Genomic DNA, 19,704 nt, shown 5'->3' on the forward strand with positions numbered 1-19,704 from the left:
ATAGCAGAATTATGGAAAGTCACTGGGTGGGGGTGCCTGGGTGGCTCAGTTGTTTGGGTGGCTGCCTTTGGCTTGGGTCCTGATTCCGGGGTCCTGGGATAGAGCCCCAAGTTAGGCTCCCTGCTCAGAGGGGAGCCTGCTTCTCCCTCTCCCTCTACCCCTCACCCCCGCTTGTGCTCTCTCTCACTCTCAAATAAATAAAATAAAATCTAAAAAAAAAAAGTTAAAAAAGAAAGAAAGTCATTGGGTTATCTGAATACTGTAGGGTGACACAGATGAAGTCATATATATAGCTCCACTCTGACAGAAGAGATTCTTTTCTCCATTTCAAGGGAATATATATTTACAGATTTTATTTATTTGAGAGAGAGGGAAAGCACACACATGCAAGGGGCAGAGGGAGATGGAGAGAGAGAATCCCAAGCAGACACCCCACTGAGCACAGAGCCTAACACAGGGCTTGATCCCAGGACCCTGAGATCATGACCTAAGCTGAAATCAGGAGTTTGACACTCAACTGACTGAGCCACCCAGGTGCCCCTCAAGGGATTATATTTTTTAATTGTTCGATTATTCTAACCAATCTGTCAAAAAGTTTTCAAATACATGCAAATTAAAAACAAGGTTTTAAAAGAAGCTATAAACTGGTTCTTCAATATAGAAATAGCTATCATATAGCTAAATTACTTAATATCTCTGTGTCTTGCCTTCCTCATCTGTAAAGTGGAGATGATAATACTCTTACCTCACTGGGATGCTTTAAGGATGAAATAAGATTAACAGACATAAAGTCCTACCTAAAAAGGTGTTGGGCCCTTAGTAAATGCTATTTAGGTACTGACTATTATAATTACCTGTGTCCGGTTCGGCAAAATCTCTCAAAATTACTATCCTCACAGTCTTTCTTGAATACTCTGTAATCAGCCTCTGGCCATCATAATACCCTAAAACTGTTCTTACAAGGTCACTGATGACATCCACGTTTCTAATCCAGTTCTTATCTGACATAGCTGATCACTCCTAACTCAACTTGGCTTCAAAGACACGCGTGTCTGAAAGAAAGAAAGGCTTTCTTTCTGTCGAAAGGGCTGCTTCCTCCTGGTCTCCTCTCCTGGTTCTTCCTCATCTTTCTAACCTCTAATCTCTGAAGTATTCCAGCTCTGAGGATCTTTCTCTGCAGTATCCTCTAGATTTTCCTTCAATGCTCTCATTTCATGGCTTTAAATATTAGCTGTAAGTGGACAATTCCCAGATTCCTATCTTCAGTCCACACCTCCCTTCTGAGTTCCAGTACTGTACACTGTATTGCCCACCCTCCCTCCTGTGGATCTGCAAAAGTCTTCTAAATTTAACTTGTCATAAGACTAATTCCTGACCCACCCTCCTACACCTGCTTCTCTCTGGTCGTTCCCAACATCCTGAATAGTTACTCCATTTTTCTAGTTGCTCAGGCCAAAAACTTTGAAATCATTCCTGAATACTTTTTCTCTCACATCCTATAGCCAACACAGTAAATGCTGTCACTTCCATATTCAAAATATATATAAAATCAGATTACTCTCACCATCCAACTGCTACAAACACCATTATTTCTCACCTTGTCCATGGTAACAGTCCGCTAGTTGGGCTCTTCTCTCAAAACGGCAGCCACTGTTATCTTTTCAAAATGTAAATCACACTATGTCTTTTACCTGTTCAAACTCTCTAATGGCCTTGCTTAGAATTAAAAGCGGAAGTCTTTAAAATGTCTTATAAAACCCTAGTCCACCGTAACCTCATCAATACTCTCCTCTCCTAGCTTACACTGTACCAGCCATACTGGTCTCTCTGCTGTTCCTTGAACTGATAAGCAACCTATTTCATGGCCTTTCGTTGATGTTTCCTCTCTCCTAGGTATATGAATAACGCCTTCTGGTTATCTTCTCAGTGAGAGCTTCCCTGATACCCTACTTCTGGTTGTGTCAATCCCCCCTCTCTGGTAATTTTTCTCCATAGCATCTATTACCATATATTTCTTATTCGGTTAATTAAAGAAAATTGAATATCATGTATATATAGTAAAATGTACAAATCTTAAATGTGCAACCCAAAATTTTACATGTATACATATACATACATATATACACATCTTTGTAACCACTACAAACCAATATACGTATCTTCAAAATCCAAGAGGGCTCGTGAGCCTCCCAGCTAATAAAACCCTTCCAGGGGTGACTGCTATTCTCACTTCTATCAGTATAGATTGGTATTTTGCCTGTTACTGAACTTTACTTCCATGGAACACCTGCTATGTATTCTGATGTACTCAATTATTTGTTTATGATCTGTCTTGCCCAACAGAATGCAAGCTTCATGAGAGTTTGGTTTTATCTGCCTCATTCACTACTATATCAATGGTGTCTATTAACAGGACTTGCAACTTAGAAGGTGCTCAATAAATATGCACTGAATGAATGAATGAATAATCAAAATAGCATCATTAAGCTTTCCTTTTCTTAAAACTCTGACGGGCAAAATTTACTTTTCGGTAGAATTACCTTCATCATTATTACAAATATGTATGGAAATAAGATATTCACAACGAAGCCTAAAACTTGGGTAGACCATCTGTTCTATCAGTGATTGAATAAGGAATATTAGAATCTATCACTTTCTTTTGCTCTGTGAAAGACACTGTTAAGAGAATAAAAGGGCAAACCAAAGAGTGGGGGAAAAATATTTGCAAATGACATATTCATCAAAAAAGTTTATATAGGGGCACCTGGGTGGCTCAGTCATTTAAGTTGTCTGCCTTTGGCTCAGGTCATGATCCCAGGGTCCTGGGATCAAGCCCCATGTTGGACTCCACACTGAGCATGGAGCCTGCTTCTCCCTCTCTTCCCTGCTCATGCTCTCTCTCATTGTCTCTTGTCAGTCTCTCTCTTAAATAAATAATAAATAAAAATCTTTTTAAAAAAGTGTATCTAGAATATATAGAGTTCTTTAAAAAAAAAAGAGCAAGAAACGAAACAATGGAATTAAATAATGGGCAAAACATCTGAATAGACATTCATCAAAGAAGACATGATGCTCAACATCATTAGTCACAGAGAAATGCAAAGTAAATCCGTGCTAAGATAAAACACACCTATTAGAAAAGCTTAAAAAGAAACAAAACAAAATGGACAGCACCACACGCCAAAAAGGATGTGAATGACTGGATCTTGCACATATTGTTAGCAGGGATACAAAATGGTTCAAACACTCTGGAAAACAATTCGGCAGTTTCATATAAAGCTAAATACACACTTACTATATGATCCAGCAATCCCACTCTGGGGTTTTTACCCTACAGAAATGAGAACTTAAATACACAAAAAAAAAATGTGTAAATGAATTTTTCCAGTAGTCTATTAACAAAAACAAAACAAAACAAAACAAAACTACTAGAAACAATCCAGATGTTCTTCAATGGGTGAATGAATAAACAAACAAAAAGAATGAATTATTGAAATACATAATAAGTTGGATAAATCTCAAATGTATTACTGTAAAAAACCAGTCTCAGAAGGTTACATAACATAGGATTCCATTTATGAGACATTTTGGAAAGGATAGAACTATAGAGTCAGAAAATAGACCGGTGGTTGCCAGGGATTAGGGGGAAGCAGAAGGTTAGATTATAAAGTATCAGGAGCAAGATTTTATGGGGTAATGGACTGTCCTTATTCTGATTGTGGTGGTGGTTACATGAATCTATACATGTGCTAAAACTTACAGAACTGAACACACACACACACACACACCAAAAAAAAAAAAAAAAAAATCCATTTACTATGTTATCTTAAAAAACAAAATATCCCTGTGCTTTCTCCCCCGCAAATCTCTCTCCTTTTTACACAGAAGTTTTCATTCTTTCTTTTCTCGGCATTTTCCTTTTCCCTTATCCATATAATCTCCTAGACATACAAAATGTTTTTTATTTTCTCAAATATGCATGTTCTCTCTGGATTTCAGGTCTTTACTCATGCCAATAGGCCATGGTGAAAACTACTCTTTTGGTTAATTCTTATTCATTCTTCTGGCTTTAGTAAATTACTTCTTCTAAGAAGCCTTCCCTACCCTTTGCTCCCAGGCTGGATTAGATATGTTGTCATATAATCCCATAGCATTCTGCACTTTCTGTTCATGCCTTCACATATGTAATTGTCAATACATGCTCCATTTCTTTCTCCCCCACCATCCAGCAAGCTCCATGAGGGCAGGGATAATTGATGTTTTGCTCACTAAGTTAGCACTAACACTGTGCAAGGCACCTATCAGAACCACCTCAATGAATGCTGTAAACCTTATTTGTATTTTGCAGATTGCTATAAATATGTTCTACTCTCTGATTTTTTCAATCTACATATTGACGGCAGACAGAAAACATCTTACTTCGTTTTTCCAAATAAAATATTATTTCGAACATACTTTTGCTTGTGAGAGTGAGTTAAAACTTAAGTATTCTCTTTATGTATTCTCTCCCCTCCACTTTTTTCCCCTTTCTGTTCAGGATGCTGTAAAATTCCCCTTCACATTCACTAAACATCTGCATGTTTTCTTCTTGAGTTCTCTGTATCCACACACAACAGAAACATCCTTTCCTGGTATTTTTTATTGGTACAAATACGTTTCTAAATAACTTTGATCACTTAAAATTTAATTTAATCTGTAACTCTACATTTATGGCTTAGAAAGGGTTTTATAATCTAATAAATAACAAAAAATCCTACCTTAATCAAATCAATAAATAACAATATGGTTAATTATGTATGAGATCTAGCACTTCACTTAAATCACTCTTTGCACTTCGCTGATAGCAGTCGGTGAGATCACATACCAACATACACTACCCTTACAAAACTGCTAAGGGCTAAAATGACTGAATTTAGTGTTCTTTTTATTGTTAACCATAGTTTACTTCACATATGTAAAGTTTCATTAGTTTTAAACTGTATTATGATAAAAAACAAAATCTAGTTGCAAAATATTGACCACTATGTTACATTTTAGAGAATCGTGTTAAAATGTAACCACTCCAAATAACAAGAGGGGGATGGGGCACATTTTAAAGAAAACAAGAAGTTCAAGAGAGCCTTACCTACACATTTTAAATGGAATCAGACAAATAGATTTCCAAGTTACAAGCACTCAGAATTACCAGATATAGTCATGTGAGGAAAGCAAGTCATTTGGTTTTTTTAAAGGAGAGACTAACATAAGCTTTGTGAAATATAAGAACTAACACTCCTCTCTAGAAGAACATGGCCAGGTGAGGCCCTCAACAATAAAACCACTACATGGAACAGAACTTTGAATATGTATATTAAAATAAATTCAAAATATCTATCTAAGAAAAACTTAACTCCCTTTTAGGCTGTTATCTTTATTAGGCTTGGCAATTTGTCACAAGAGACTATAAAATCTATCACCAACTCAACCAGTGATTACTTATAATTCCACTTATGTAGAAAAGCTGTACTCCAGGTACTTCTAAAGGACTATAACCTCTTGATAAAGAGATCATGACAAGGAATCTAGGTAGAGACACACAAATGAAGGATAGCCACTTAGAAATATGCCTACAGCAGGGGAAAAGGGTCTTTTGGAAGCAGCAAAGTTTGACACAATGAAAAATGTTGTTACAGAGCTCCATAGAGAAGAAGCCAGTGACTGTAAATTCCATCTAAATAAACGGATTTGTGGCAGAGGAGAAACACAACCAAAGTATGTTAATATACTTCATTCTGTGCTTTAAAAATAAACATTTATAATGTCACTAAATGATGAAAACAATACAAGTCTCACTGAGGTGAAAGCATCTTTTATAATAATAATGATGAAGGCAACAAACCCTACTTTTCCTATATAATTTTTTATTATCTCTTATGGTCTGCAAAAATTATCTTTGTAACACAGAACACTAACCAACTTGAAGAAAAATAACACAAAAAATCCACTTCAAACATTCTTCTCTTCAGGTATTAAATCTTAAGTGATTGTGAAAATACTTCTAATTTTCAGTGCAACTATGCTGGCAGCACTCACTAGTTATTCCATTTGTTGCTTAATCTTAACAGGACATTAAATAAAAACTTTGATACTGACTAAATGGAGCCTAACTCAACAAGATCAAATTAGTTCTCTTCACTTACCCTTGCATAGTGGAATTCAACTCCATAGAGTTCTAAGGTACGTGCTGTGTTCAGGTAATTAAATTCTGCTTCTGCAGGAGATAAACCTCTGTAAAGACATTATGTTAAAAATGAAACCAATCACAAATAAGGCCAAATTAGAAAAAAAGCTTATTTATCTGGAAAAATTTTAGCATTCTGGTTGAACCTTTTATAATACACTTTGCATGACTATTCCTCTTGGTTCTGTACAGTAATGTCTAACTTACCTGGAGGGTGCACTTTCAGGAACACAAATTTTTATTTTGTAGAATATTTTATTTTCCAGAAATACAAGAATGCACCAGGGGATGCAGAGAAAAAGGAACCCTTGTGCACTGTTGGTGGGAATGCAAACTGGTGTAGCTACTGTGGAAAACAGTATGGAGGTTCCTCAAAAAATTAAAAATACCGTATGATCTAGTAATTCCACTACTGGGTATTCACCCAAAGAAAATGAAAACACTAATTCAAAAAAATATATGCACCCCTATCTTTATTGCAGCATTATTTACAACAGCCAAGATATGGAAGCAAGTCAGTGTCCACTGATACGACATGGTTTATATATACAATGGAGTATTACACAGCCATAAAAAAAGAATGAGATCTTGCCATTTGTGACAAAATGAATGGACCTAGGGAATATTATTCTAAGTGAATAAGTCAGACTAAGAAAGACAAACACAATATGATTTCACTTATATGTGGAATCTAAAAAAATTAAGAAACAAAAAGCATAAAGAGACCCATAAATGCAGAGAACAAAATGATGGTTGCCAAAGGGGATGGGCAAAATGGGTGAAAGGGAGTGGGAGATACAGGCTTCTAGTTATAGAATGAGTTAATCGTGAGGAATCATGAGACACAGTATAGGGAATATAGTCAATGGTACTGTAATAGCATTGTATGGTATCAGATTGTAGCTACATTTGTGAGCGTAGCATAAGGAACAGACTTGCCGAATTACTATGTTGCCTACCAAAGCATTATCATAAAAATGGGATTCCTAAAAAAAGCACACATACCCCAATTTTCTGTAACATTCAATTAAGTTAAATAAATACCCTACCTCCTCACCCCACCCCCTACTCCTCAGTTAAACTGGATGATTCTATTTTTTTCTGTTTAAAGATCTGAGGAATCATGGGGCTCCTGGGTGGCTCAGTCGTTAAGCGTCTGCCTTCGGCTCAGGTCATGATCCCAGGGTCCTGGGATCGAGCCCCGCATCGGGCTCCCTGCTCAGCGGGAAGCCTGCTTCCCCCTCTTCCACTCCCCCTGTTTGTGTTCCCTCTCTTGCTGTGTCTCTGTCAAATAAATTTTAAAAATCTTTAAAAAAATAAATAAATAAAAAATGAAGATCTGAAGAATCATTTCTTTAAACCAAATACAAATATATAACCAATACCTTGTCAAACTTTTTCCTTAACGGATTTCTCCATTACTGGCAAATTTTTAAAAATCTGGTTTATCGTTAAATGCTTGATTCAGATATGGTATGTGTAAAACTTTTATTACAAATGGCATTTCTACTGTTAGACCAAAACAGCCCCCTCACTGGCATTAGGCCAGTCTATTGAAATTCTCATTTTATTAGTCTTATTTTAGATCAGAGGTCAGCAAACTTTTATTGAAAAGAGCTAGATAGTAAATACTTCAGGCTTTCAGGTCACATGGTCTCTGCTGTAACTACTCAACTCTGCTGTTATATGAAAGCAGTCACAGACATGAGGACAAATAAGGGAATCTATGCTCTGATAAATGTTCATTTATGGAAAACGGAATTTCTCAAAATTTCACACGCCATGAAATATTATTCTTCTTTTTGTATTTTTCTCAAACACATTTAAAATGTACAAATCATTCTTAGCTCATGGGCCATACAAAAATAGGCAGTAGGCCAGTTTGCCAACCTGTTTTAGATACATGGGCCATTACCAAATGAAAGTAAGTTTCCTTAATATTAAGAGCTAATATTTCTTTAGTGCTTACCATGTGCCGGGCACTGTTCTCAGTACTTTGTATATATAAACTCACTTAATCCTTACATTAACTCCAAAGGTAGATACTTTTATTATCCCCAGATAATATATAATGAAACAGAGAAGCAGAGATAGAAAGCAATTTGGCCAAGATTATAAGAGAGTTAAGTTGTCTTAACCAGAATTTCAGACCAGGCAGTCTGGCTCTCTAGTTCAAACTTTTCCTAGCCAATAAGCAATACTGCCTTAGTTCCACCGTTGAGCATTCTGAATTGCATGTTAAAGCAAAAGTAAACCAATAAACACTATTATTTTCTATTCAAAGTAATAAATCTCTTCTTGAAACAAATTATGTCATCACAAAATATCAAAGTTGAATATTGCTATGAATGAAAAAAATGCTACTTTATAAAGGACTTTTAAAAATTAATTTAATATTACATAAGGTTCCTTTTCTCCTCTTGGCTCATTACCAAACAAATGATTCGTTTCAAACAGCTAAAAACTAAGGAAGAATTGCTAAGCAGACTGATCCGTAACAACTGATCTGTGAACATACTATTAATATTCTAAAATTCCTTCTTAAAGAACTGTCAACTTTACGTAAGAGCAAATTTTTTCCTTCCTTCCTTCCTTCCTTCTTTCCTTCCTTCCTTCCTTCCCTCCCTCCCTCCCCTCCTTCCTTCTGCCCTTGCGTCCTTCCTCCCTCCCTCCCCCTCCCCCTCTCTCTCTTTCAGTAGGCTCCATGTCCACCATGGAGCCCAGCGTGGGGCCTGAACTCACAACCCTGAGATCAAGACCTGAGCTGAGATCAAGAGTCGGAGGTTCAACTAACCGAGTCACCCAGGCGCCCCAATAGCAAATTTCTGTTTACATACAGTTTTATGGTTCTCACTAGAAATGAAAGAAAGCTTCATATATTCTACGAAATTAGCAATGATTTTTTTTTAGTATAGACAACCCACATTTCCTTACATCAATCCTACTATTTTACATAACAGTAACTGTTCTGTATTAAGTAAATATCACAATCACATTAGAAATAATTTTAAACATTTCTCTAGAAAAGATGCCATTAAGAAGTTTATGAAATAAGCTTGGAAAAGTAAATAAGTCCTTACGTATGTTGCTGATGTAACTTTGCAATTTCTTTTTCAAAATCTTGAGGTTGATTAGGAATGAAAGAATAATCTGAGAGGTAGCCTGGCAAGTTTTCTGACTGATTGTAGTCTCCAAGTTCAGCTATTACATGGAAGGAAAGCAGTCACAACTTAATAAACACATTTTGTAATTCTGATAGCCAAATCATCCATGTTGTGAATTCCATTTTATTTCCGGAAGTAAAATATTTGTTTAACTGCTAGCTACCATGTAAGCAAGTTATAACAACACACTTAACATTCTTCTAGGTTTCAAACAACTTCAGAAAAACTTTTTTTCAGGAATCTAAGTAATTGCTAACTAATGAATGCTCCATTATATTTCCTTTGCAATCACTTTTTTCTGTATAGTAACATATGTCTAAGAACTCCTGCATTAAAGGCACTGTACTATCAACACAGACCACTCAATCACATGCTATGTGACTCCAGAGTGGGTTGATACTTACACTGAACAGCAAATGAAGCCAAAAGGGCAGCAGTATTATAAGGACAGGGCAATCTAATAAAACAAAACAGAAAATACATAACCCATGGTTAAACAGAATAATTTCAAAAGCACTGTAATTTATATAATACTAGTCACATACGAAGTTCCCGTGACTTAAACATTTTAACTATTAAGTAATGAACTTAAGTGATGAAAAAAATTCATGCTGTATGTAACCATCTTTCAATAGATAATTCATTTGCAATGATCACAAGTTACTTAAATAATACACAATTAAAAGTACTTTTAAAGCCCGTTTTTAAAAATTTAAAATAGCCCACCTTCCAGTGAGAATGTCTTGTTTAATTTGCAAAAAATACTGGTACCTTAAAAAAAAGAGCAAGAGATAACATTTAGCAATGACTGGAATTACAACATTTAGGGTTTAAAAATTGTATACTTATATTAACTAATAAAAGTGAAATATTTAAATATTTGCTTTTATAATCTACATATTAGCACAAGTTAAGATATTTTTTAAATAAGCTTTCATAAATTCATGAATCCCAATCTTTAAAATTCTTTGATAAATGAGATTCTGTACTTCAAATAACTTGTTTCCACTAGCTTCTATTATAAAAACTCAAGATCTTTAAGAGTTATGTGACTAAGGGAGATTAGGGAGAATACTCTGAAGATTGGTGTTTGTAAAAATTAGAACTGGGAAACACAGAAATCTTGAGTCAGAGACATAGGAGAGCTGACAGTAGCAATGCACTAGAGATCAAGTGGAGAAAGTCATCCTTTCTGCTGAGATAGAAAGCCAGCTGCAAAGACAGGCTTATGGTCATCTTCTCATCATGCTACCGGAAGCTGCTAAATGTAGAAAAGCACCCTTCCATTTTCATTTGAGTTAAGAAAGCTCTCTTTGTTCAGAAACAAAACAAAACAAAACAAAACAAAACAAAAAACCTAAGCTCCCTTCCCTACTATTAGAATTGCCAAGTACCGAACTTCCTTTAAAACCAACAAAAATATAAATTTCTATTAAAAAGTATGCTGAGGGGCGCCTAGGTGGCTCAGTCGTTAAGCGTCTGCCTTCAGCTCAGGGCGTGATCCCAGAGTTCTAGGATCGGGCCCCACGTCAGGCTCTTCTGCTGGGAGCCTGCTTCTTCCTCTCCCACTCCCCCTGCTTGTGTTCCCTCTCTCGCTGGCTGTCTCTCTGTCAAATAAATAAAATAAAATCTTAAAAAAAAAATGCTGAGATTGCTTGTAAGATGTCACTGTCTTTCTATCCCCACTAGTGGGGTAAGTCATTCCCTCATAGATGTGTCAATGCTTGTAGTAAGTCTCCTGTGCTGTGTAATGTTGGCAGAAGACCAAATTTTGTGGCTTTAAATGCTTAAACAGGGAAGTTTAAGACTTTATTTTACCCCACTGAAAAAAGTATACATACTCCAAGAATCAAAAATCATGTTTAACAATTTTAGTTGTTTGGCTGATTAAAATTATTAAAGAGCTCCATGACAATATTCAAATTACCAAAAAATGTAATTAAGTATTTCAGAGAATCAGATATTCGCTAATTTTTTTAAAGTTGATACAAATATTTAGCTTCATATATTAATGAAGTATATAAACTCCTTGTGAGAATATGTAATATTGTAAATATTACCTACTTATTCAATGTAAGACAATATTTTTCTACCTAGCTTACTTGGTTTCATAATTAAAATTTAGAGGTTCCTGGTAGGAACCAATCTTATAATTAAGATTGAAAAGGCATATATATTCTTGACATAATATTGTAAATCTTACACAAATAATACCTAAGCCTGCTGAATTTTACTTATATACCACCCTGTAAGGACTGACAGAGTGGAAACCAGAATTCAAGTCCTTAAGCTAAACCAGCCAGTGCTCTTTAGCAAACTACTTAAAATTTGGCTGAGCCTTCATTTCTATATTTGTAAAAAAGGAAGTAGTATCACTTGTCTAGTATATGTATCCCATGGGCCCTAAATAAGGTGATAAAAACCCAATTTTTAAAGACAATTAACACTTTTAAGATAGATTAATCATGTTTGAGATAAATATAGAAACAACATGTTTAATCTGTAAAAATAATACAACTTTTCTAATCCAGACAATAACCAACACCATGAGCACTTATACCTAAGCATGAAAAAGGTACCAAAGAAATGTCATCTGTAGTGTCATGACTCCTGAGAAAATTCCAATTCTAAGGGTGCCTGCACCTGCTAATACCAAATGACCTGTAAGCTCTATAGGTCCACTCCTTCCTACGACTTATCTAGAATGGAATCTCAAGGTAAGGAGGTATGGCATGTTTCCTGTTTTGTGGGTTTAAACTAGTCCTAAAAATTTAGCAACTGTGGCTGAAGGTGTCATATTATTAATCATGACCACTGCATTAAGGCTACCCAAGCACTAAAGTTTTAAAGGGGTATTTCTTAACCCTGGCTGCATTTTAGAATCACCTGGGAAGTCTGTAATAATGTCTATGCGCAGGTCCCATCTGAGACCTAATTAAATCAGAGTATCTCAGGGGGTATGACCAAGGCATCAACATGTTTTAAAGCTCCCCTAAGTGACTCTAAGTTGTAGTGAGGGTAGAGATTCACTGATATATTCTTTGGTAATATAATAAGAACTAGCTACTTACCTCATTTCACCAAATACCACCAGTTACAAGATTCTAGGACATTCTATTATAGAGGACTTTTGAAAGAATACATTATTTCTCGTGAAAACAAAGATAATCCTCTAGACAACAGATTGAGCACAAAGTAATTGCTTGATTACTGACAAACTTGGCTTTTTACCTTCTTCTACTTCAGGAAGATATTATGACTTAATTATCACTGAGATACATTTATTGCTTGATTATGTTTTAAACACAGGCTATAAAAGAATCAACACATTCAAGTGTCATTAAGAAATTCAAAGACATTATTTTGAGTGAAGTTATGACTATGGCTGCAAATGACAATATTTTAATTGCTATACTAACAAACCTTTCATAAATATTAAAAACATTAGAAATCCAATTTCAAATTATTGGTCTTTTAATTACAAATATTTCTTACACATTTAAAACTCTGATTACATATACATATTACATATACATAATACATATTAAAATATGGATTATGGAATACTCTGCTACTTGATTTCAGGTTACATTTACCAGGAAACAGTAAAATGCACTTAAAAATATTTTATAATTCATAATTTTCATTAATTCAGAGTAGTTTCCTTGAAGTTAAGCCAGAATTAGGGAAAGTTTTACAATACTAAGAATTATTTATTAAGATAAAAGATTTTATTTTAATTATTTAACAACAAAACTTGACTGATTAAGAGCTATGATATTAAACTGAAGGTTATTCATATAACACAACTTTGCTTTTCAAGATAAATTACCTTGGAAATATTATTAGTTTTGAATGTTAGGACTGCCTAATCCAGGGCTTACATTCCTAAATTCTGTTATAAAAAAGGTAACACCCTGACCTCAACAAACACACAGAAAAGGACTCTCAAGAATGTCAATCTAACTTTTCTTACCCGGTCTGATGAAAACTATTTTATAAACACCTGAGGATTGGCAGATACAGCTAAATATTTTTAATTTATTCTTTTGTTGCTCCAATCACCACAGTATTCTAAACAATGGCCAACATGGTAATATCTCAAAGCCTATCTACAGGTAGCTTTAGCTACAGAATGTTAATTTAGCACCTATCTTTTAAAGTAATTCTGAATATAATCACTGACCTATATTCTTATATGAGACTTTTATGGAAGGTCTTATATTTTTATTTAGTCTTTAAAAAAAAAAACTAATTACTACTTCTGTCTTTCAAAAGTAATACACAAGATTCGGGTACAGATACCACACTGTGATTATTCCCATTTCTACTTTAAACAGCTCACCAAACATTCATATATTCTCAAAATGATCATCTGGGTCATTCTTGTGTACACTTTGTCAAGTAGAAGTGACAACAAAATTAGATCGTGACTCAAGAGCAGACCTAAAATGGCCAATAAAGTGGGCACTCACAGACCTAAGTCTGCTAGTGCACTCTCTGCCAACATCCTTTATAAAAAGGTACCTGCTCACCTGAACCAACAACAATGTATGTTAATTATACTTTTAAGGAAAATGGTAGGGGTGGAGGAAAAAAATAAAAGACTCTGAATCTTATTAGCAAAAGGGAACAGATTCTATTTTCAGAGGAAAAAAAAGGAACCTGTTGACCATTACTCCTGCACATAATGGTTATATATTTTTCTAGATTCTATGTTCTCCTCAATGGAAATAAAAATATATATATAGAATATGCTTTTACATGAAAAAAAAAAGCAGTCACAATTCTCACTACGCAGCATCACTGGGGTAAAATTATAACATCATCTGATTACCTCAATTAGTTACAGCAGTGCTTCTTAACCGTTTTTTTTTTACAAAGAGAAAAATCTAATTTCATATGGTTCAGCAGGCTGCTTGTGGCTGGATGCGGTGGTCATGGGTTCCAATCTCCTAAAGCCCTCCCAGCCATCCAAGAGGGGAGGAAACATGAAAGATCTATAACCCATTCTGTGTGATGGCTGGGAATTTCAGAATTACACACTATGACAATCTATTTCTGCCTAAATAACTTCAAAATTTCATAATAGTTCTGACAATGTTTTCAGGAAAAATATGCTCCATAAACCCACCTTGTGTATTCTTCTTGTAACTTGTTGGGGTCACTTACAAAAAATTTGACTCTAAAGTTCAAACTGTAAGGAGATCCTCCTAGAATTAATAAAAGCAGTTCTAATTAATCAGATTATATTAACCCTTTATCTTTATAAAGTATACTTGTAAAATGTCAAGTAAATATGTATGCTCACTCTTTAGCTGCTTCCTTATTGGTTTGTTTGGATCCAGCCACCTCTGAAAAACAAACAAATAAGACTGATTTCTTTTTCCTTGAGGAACTAATATATCAGTTCTTGCAAATCTGTAACATTTGAAGATCAATGCTAAACACTGCATTTTGAAAACAGTCTGGGAAAAAAATAATCAATTTACAGATATTCATCTCAAGTATAACAAAATTATACTAGAAAGTACTGAATGTATTTGTGGTACCTCTAAGTTTTTTATTTGAATTTCCCCTGAAATTATACAGTGTGCAATAACCTCTATTCCAAAAAGAAAAATGCTTAGTAATAGCAATCTGAAGTGATTTCTGTTAATTTAACTATATTATGTAACAGTGTGGCAAGTTTTTAAAATTCTTGATATCTTTCATAAAAATCTAGTTGACTTTATATATACTCCCATTCAGACAAAATCTAACTACACATCATGAAAATATACTGTTGAGAAAAATTTCCCTTTCCTTTTTTTAAGTAGGCTCCACACCCAGCATGGAGCCCAATACAAGGCTTGAACTCACGACCCTGAGATTAAGACCTGAGCTGAGATCAAGAGTCAGACATTCAACCAACCAAGCCACCCACACACCCCAACTCTTACGAAAAACTTTCTAACTTCCACTCTATTCCTTCAAAAATAAAACTATCTCCCCTTACCCCCTCCCCAAATAACTATCTCTTTGTAAGAGATAGTGTTTAGTTAGGGGAAGGACTGATTTTTTTGGTGTGAGATTTTTAAGTAGCCTCAACACTTCTGAATGCCAGTTAAGCACTACTTCAGGAAAACTATAACTAAATTCAGATTGCCAACATGTTTCAGTTAAAAAAAATTAAAGAACCCCAAATCAGTATTAGATGTGGCAGTATTTTCAAAGCACTACATAAATATCAACTTATGTATCATTATGTATAAAACATACTCCTAACACCCATACTTGATTCCACACAGAGTACATAGATTTTAATAACAAATGGCTGAGAGTAATTCGGAAATCTTCCCTTTCCACTATCCACAGCATCCAACACATCAAATCCAGCTGATTCTACCTTCCAACTATACCTTGAATTTAGCAGTTCTTCTCCATCCACTCTGCCACCATCCTTATGTCTGGGATAGCTCTGGCCATAGCCTCTCTTTTTTTTTTTTTTTAAAGATTTATTTATCTTACAGAGTGTGTGCATGGGCACCCAGCAGGGAGAAGAGGAAGGAGGGAGGGTGGGAGGGGGAGAGAGAGAGCGTCCCAAGCAGGCTTGAAGCTGAGCGCGGAGCCTTACAAGGCGCTGGATCCCATGACCCAAGATCACAACCTGAGCCGAAACCAAGAGTCAGAAACTTAACCGACTGAGCCACCCAGGTGCCCCTCACCATAGCCTCTTAGCTGCTGTCCCTGCTTTTTTTCTTACCATGTTGTTCTTCATTCTCCATCCCAAAGCTAGAAAAGTCTTTCAGAACATATCACTTCTTTGCTTAATAGCTCTTGATAATTTCTCAACGCAAGATCCAAAGTCCCTACTAGGGCTTACAGGATCACTTCTTACCTCAATTTACTAAGCTCCAGCCATTATGGCTTTTTGTCTGTTTCTCACAGATGCCATCCTAGGGTCTTCAAATAAAGGTTTCATTATGCATAGAATGTCCTACTCCAAATTTCCCATGGCTGACTCCTTCCATTACCTTTTAAGTCTCAGCTTAAATGCTCTTCGGAAAGGCCTTCACTGGCCATCACTGATCACCCTACCAAAAGTATATCACAAAGCTCCTATTTCCCCCAGTTATTTTCTATAAACAGGCAAGGAATATTAATTTCTTTCATAACATTTTCTTAATCATAATGTTTGTTTTGCCTTTTTATTGCCCATCTCCTTCATTAGATTATGAACTCCATGAGGTAAGGGATAAAATCTGATTCATTCAAAGCAGACAATCAGCACGCAGGCATAGAGCTTGGCATATAATTTGTACTAAAAAAATTTGATGAATGAATGACTAAACCTGCTGAATGACTCAACAATCGGCACATGGTGGGGGGATCTGTTTCTGTGCCAATAATCAGCTGGTTTTCATCACCCTACTTAACACATTTGTTTTCCCTTGTACATCCACCCATTTATCCATCTTTCAACCCATTTATATTATAGTGATTTCATTCTTCATGTTTTCTAGAAAAAGTCATATAATATATTCATTTTAATGCTTGTCTATAATCAAAATTCAGGCTTGGGGAATCTATTCAAAGCCTGTCTTCCATATTCAGTATTCCTTTAAAATATTCTAAAATAGTATCAGAGATACAAATGCATTTATATACACAAATAGATGTATTAAGCTGAGAAAGCTTAGAAGGAGTACAATAATAAGTATTGGGAAATTTAACAGACCTCATCAATGACATTAGTGAGATAGGATTTAGGTTCTTGGCTTAACACGTGAAGATGCAATAACCCTACAGTGAGCACTACTGGACGGTACAGATACTGTTCCTAGTGAAAACACATCATTAAGTCAAAAGAAAAAGTGGAAAAACAGGCAACATGCAGCCAAGTTCTACAAATCATTATAAGAAAAAACCCCAATCTAATAGAAATAAAGATAATGGGTAAGAATAGAAAGTTCACAGGAAATATATATAACATTCAAGAAAAAATATTCAATCTTGATCATAATTAGAGAAATATAAAGGTAATCTACATTAGGTTTTCATTTTTCAGCAATAACACACTGGCAAAGATTAAAACTTTTAAAGCCATACCACAATGGCTTCAAGAATGCAGAAACAGGTACATATACATACCTCGTGAGAATAAAAATGACACCATCTCAATGTAGGACATCTTGGCAATATTTATCAAAATATAAAATGTAAAGGACCAACAGATCCAGCATTATTTTATACAGCATTATTTACTGAGATATATTTCACACAATATCTAATTTGCCATTGTAAAATGTATACTTCAGTGTACATGAATGCATTCACTATGTTGTATAACCATCAATACTAAAATTCAGAATACTTGCATCACCCCCAAAAAGAAATCCCATACCTATTAGCAGTCTCAGTACCCCCCACCCACCCATAGCCCCTAGCAACTACTAATCTACTTACTCTCTCTATGGATTTTATTATTTTGGACATTTCATACGAACGCAATTATACAACAGGTGGTCTTTTGCGTCTAGCTTCTTTCATTTAATGTAATGTTTTCAAGGTTAATCCATGTTGTGGCATTTAACAGTACCTCATTCCATTTTATAACTGCCATTTAGGCCTTTTCTATCATTTGGCTCTCATGAATTACACTACTACAAACATTCATGAACAAGTTTTGTGTGAACATGTGACTCAATTCTCTCCAGTGTATGTCTAGGGCTGGTATTATTTGCTCATATGATAACTATATATTTAACTTTTTAAGGAACTGCCAAATTTATTTCCATAGTGGGCTGTAGTATTTTACATTACCACCATCTGTGTAAAAGGGTTCGATTTCCTTGTAGCCTCATCAATACTTGCTGTTGTATTTTTAATGATACCCATCCTACTAGGTATGAAGTGGTATGTCATTCCTTTTAATTGATAAATTATATTCTACTGTAATAGATAAATTATGCTCTACTGTATAGATATACAACTTGGTTTATTCATTCATCAGATGGTGGACATGAGTGTTTCCACTTTTTAGCTATTACAAATAATGCTGCTATGAACATCTGAATACTAACTTTTGTGTGTGGACATGTTTTCATGTACATATTGGGAGTGAAAATGCTTACAGTACCTTTTTTTTATTACATCTTGGAAACAAGTATTGTAAGCCCTCTAATTTTGTTCCTATATAAACGGGTGCTGAGATTATATCATTACCTATATCTAATCATCTATCATAATCTGCTGTGCCCAAAATTGCTCTACCAATTGAAATACTGTGCTGTATTTAAGAGTCCTCATTGTTTGCAATGTAATATGTATGAATTTAAAATGTGGTATCTTACTAAAAGTGATTAATACCTGTCAAGTATTAATAGCTAATATGGAGGTTCTGGTTCAAGATAGCAATGTAGGAGAATCCTAAACTTACTTCCTCCCATGGACACACTGAATCTAAAAGCCACATATGGAACTATTTCCTCTGAAAAAAACCCCAAAACTAGATGAATGACTTCCTTCCACTGGGTGAAAGAAAAAATCCACATCAAAGTAGGAAGGACAGGCCAAGACACACTCTCCCCATAGGCCCCACCCCCACCATGGTAATCCACAATCAGGAGGGAACTCACAACCCCACACTTCTCCCTGAAGAGCAAAGGGTTTGAACCACACATCTGGCACCCCAACTTTTAAGTCCTGCACCTGACAGTTGAGCGCCCAAAACCTCCCTCTTTGAAAGCCAACTAGAGCCTGTGACCACAAGACTAGAGTAAACTGAGAAACAGTTCTTAAAGGGTTAGTGCAAACTCACCTACCCCAGGGCAGAGCAGAGGCAGCTGACTGAAAAGTGCCCAGACTTTCTGCAAGAGAGACTTACTTGCTTATCTTAAAGCATGGGCCTAAGGGGAAGACATCTAATTTAACGCACATCTGGGGGTGCCTACTGAAACAGTCTCTGAAGATGGAGGCTAGCAAGTACCATCTTTGCACTCCCCCTCTGCCTCACTCCAGGCCACTCACATCTCTTGTATATTACTTGTCTGGCACCTTGATTTTTTCAACTGCTGCCCAGGAGATACTCTAGATTGTTTGGTTCTGGTGACCAGTGGGGCAAAAGACTGCAGGTCCCACAGGACTCTAACAAATGGAGAAAGTTCTTAACCACCTACAACCCATAGGAGGTACAGCAGAGAGACAACAAATTGAGGCACCCAGTTTTTCTGTGAAGGTGGCCTATTAGCTTTTCTTATAGCTGTGGTCAGAGTAGCAGGCTTCCAATTAAACACACATCTAGGGGCACGTGGGTGGCTCAGGTGGTTAAGCGTCTGA

The 19,704-nt window shown here is 35.6% G+C and overlaps 1 protein-coding gene across 9 annotated transcripts in view; it reads right to left on the reverse strand.

Annotated features, from left to right (window-relative positions):
* The window catches only part of PTPN4 (protein tyrosine phosphatase non-receptor type 4), a 207,466-nt gene that overhangs the window by 96,578 nt on the left and 91,184 nt on the right, over positions 1-19,704 (reverse strand). For 4 of the 9 annotated variants that reach the window (XM_044388278.3, XM_026510143.4, XM_026510147.4 and 1 more), the window contains exons 4-9: positions 14,696-14,759; positions 14,519-14,618; positions 10,111-10,155; positions 9,789-9,841; positions 9,301-9,421; positions 6,180-6,267 (exon numbers count right to left, since the gene is read on the reverse strand). In XM_044388278.3, coding sequence (XP_044244213.1) covers positions 6,180-6,267; positions 9,301-9,421; positions 9,789-9,841; positions 10,111-10,155; positions 14,519-14,618; positions 14,696-14,759 — 471 coding nt within the window. The remainder of the gene's footprint in view (positions 1-6,179; positions 6,268-9,300; positions 9,422-9,788; positions 9,842-10,110; positions 10,156-14,518; positions 14,619-14,695; positions 14,760-19,704) is intronic. The other 5 variants (XM_048214023.2, XM_026510148.4, XM_026510146.4 and 2 more) reach the window with 3 other exon arrangements.

Source organism: Ursus arctos, unplaced genomic scaffold (assembly GCF_023065955.2).
Source record: "Ursus arctos isolate Adak ecotype North America unplaced genomic scaffold, UrsArc2.0 scaffold_1, whole genome shotgun sequence".
Lineage (NCBI taxonomy): Eukaryota > Metazoa > Chordata > Mammalia > Carnivora > Ursidae > Ursus > Ursus arctos.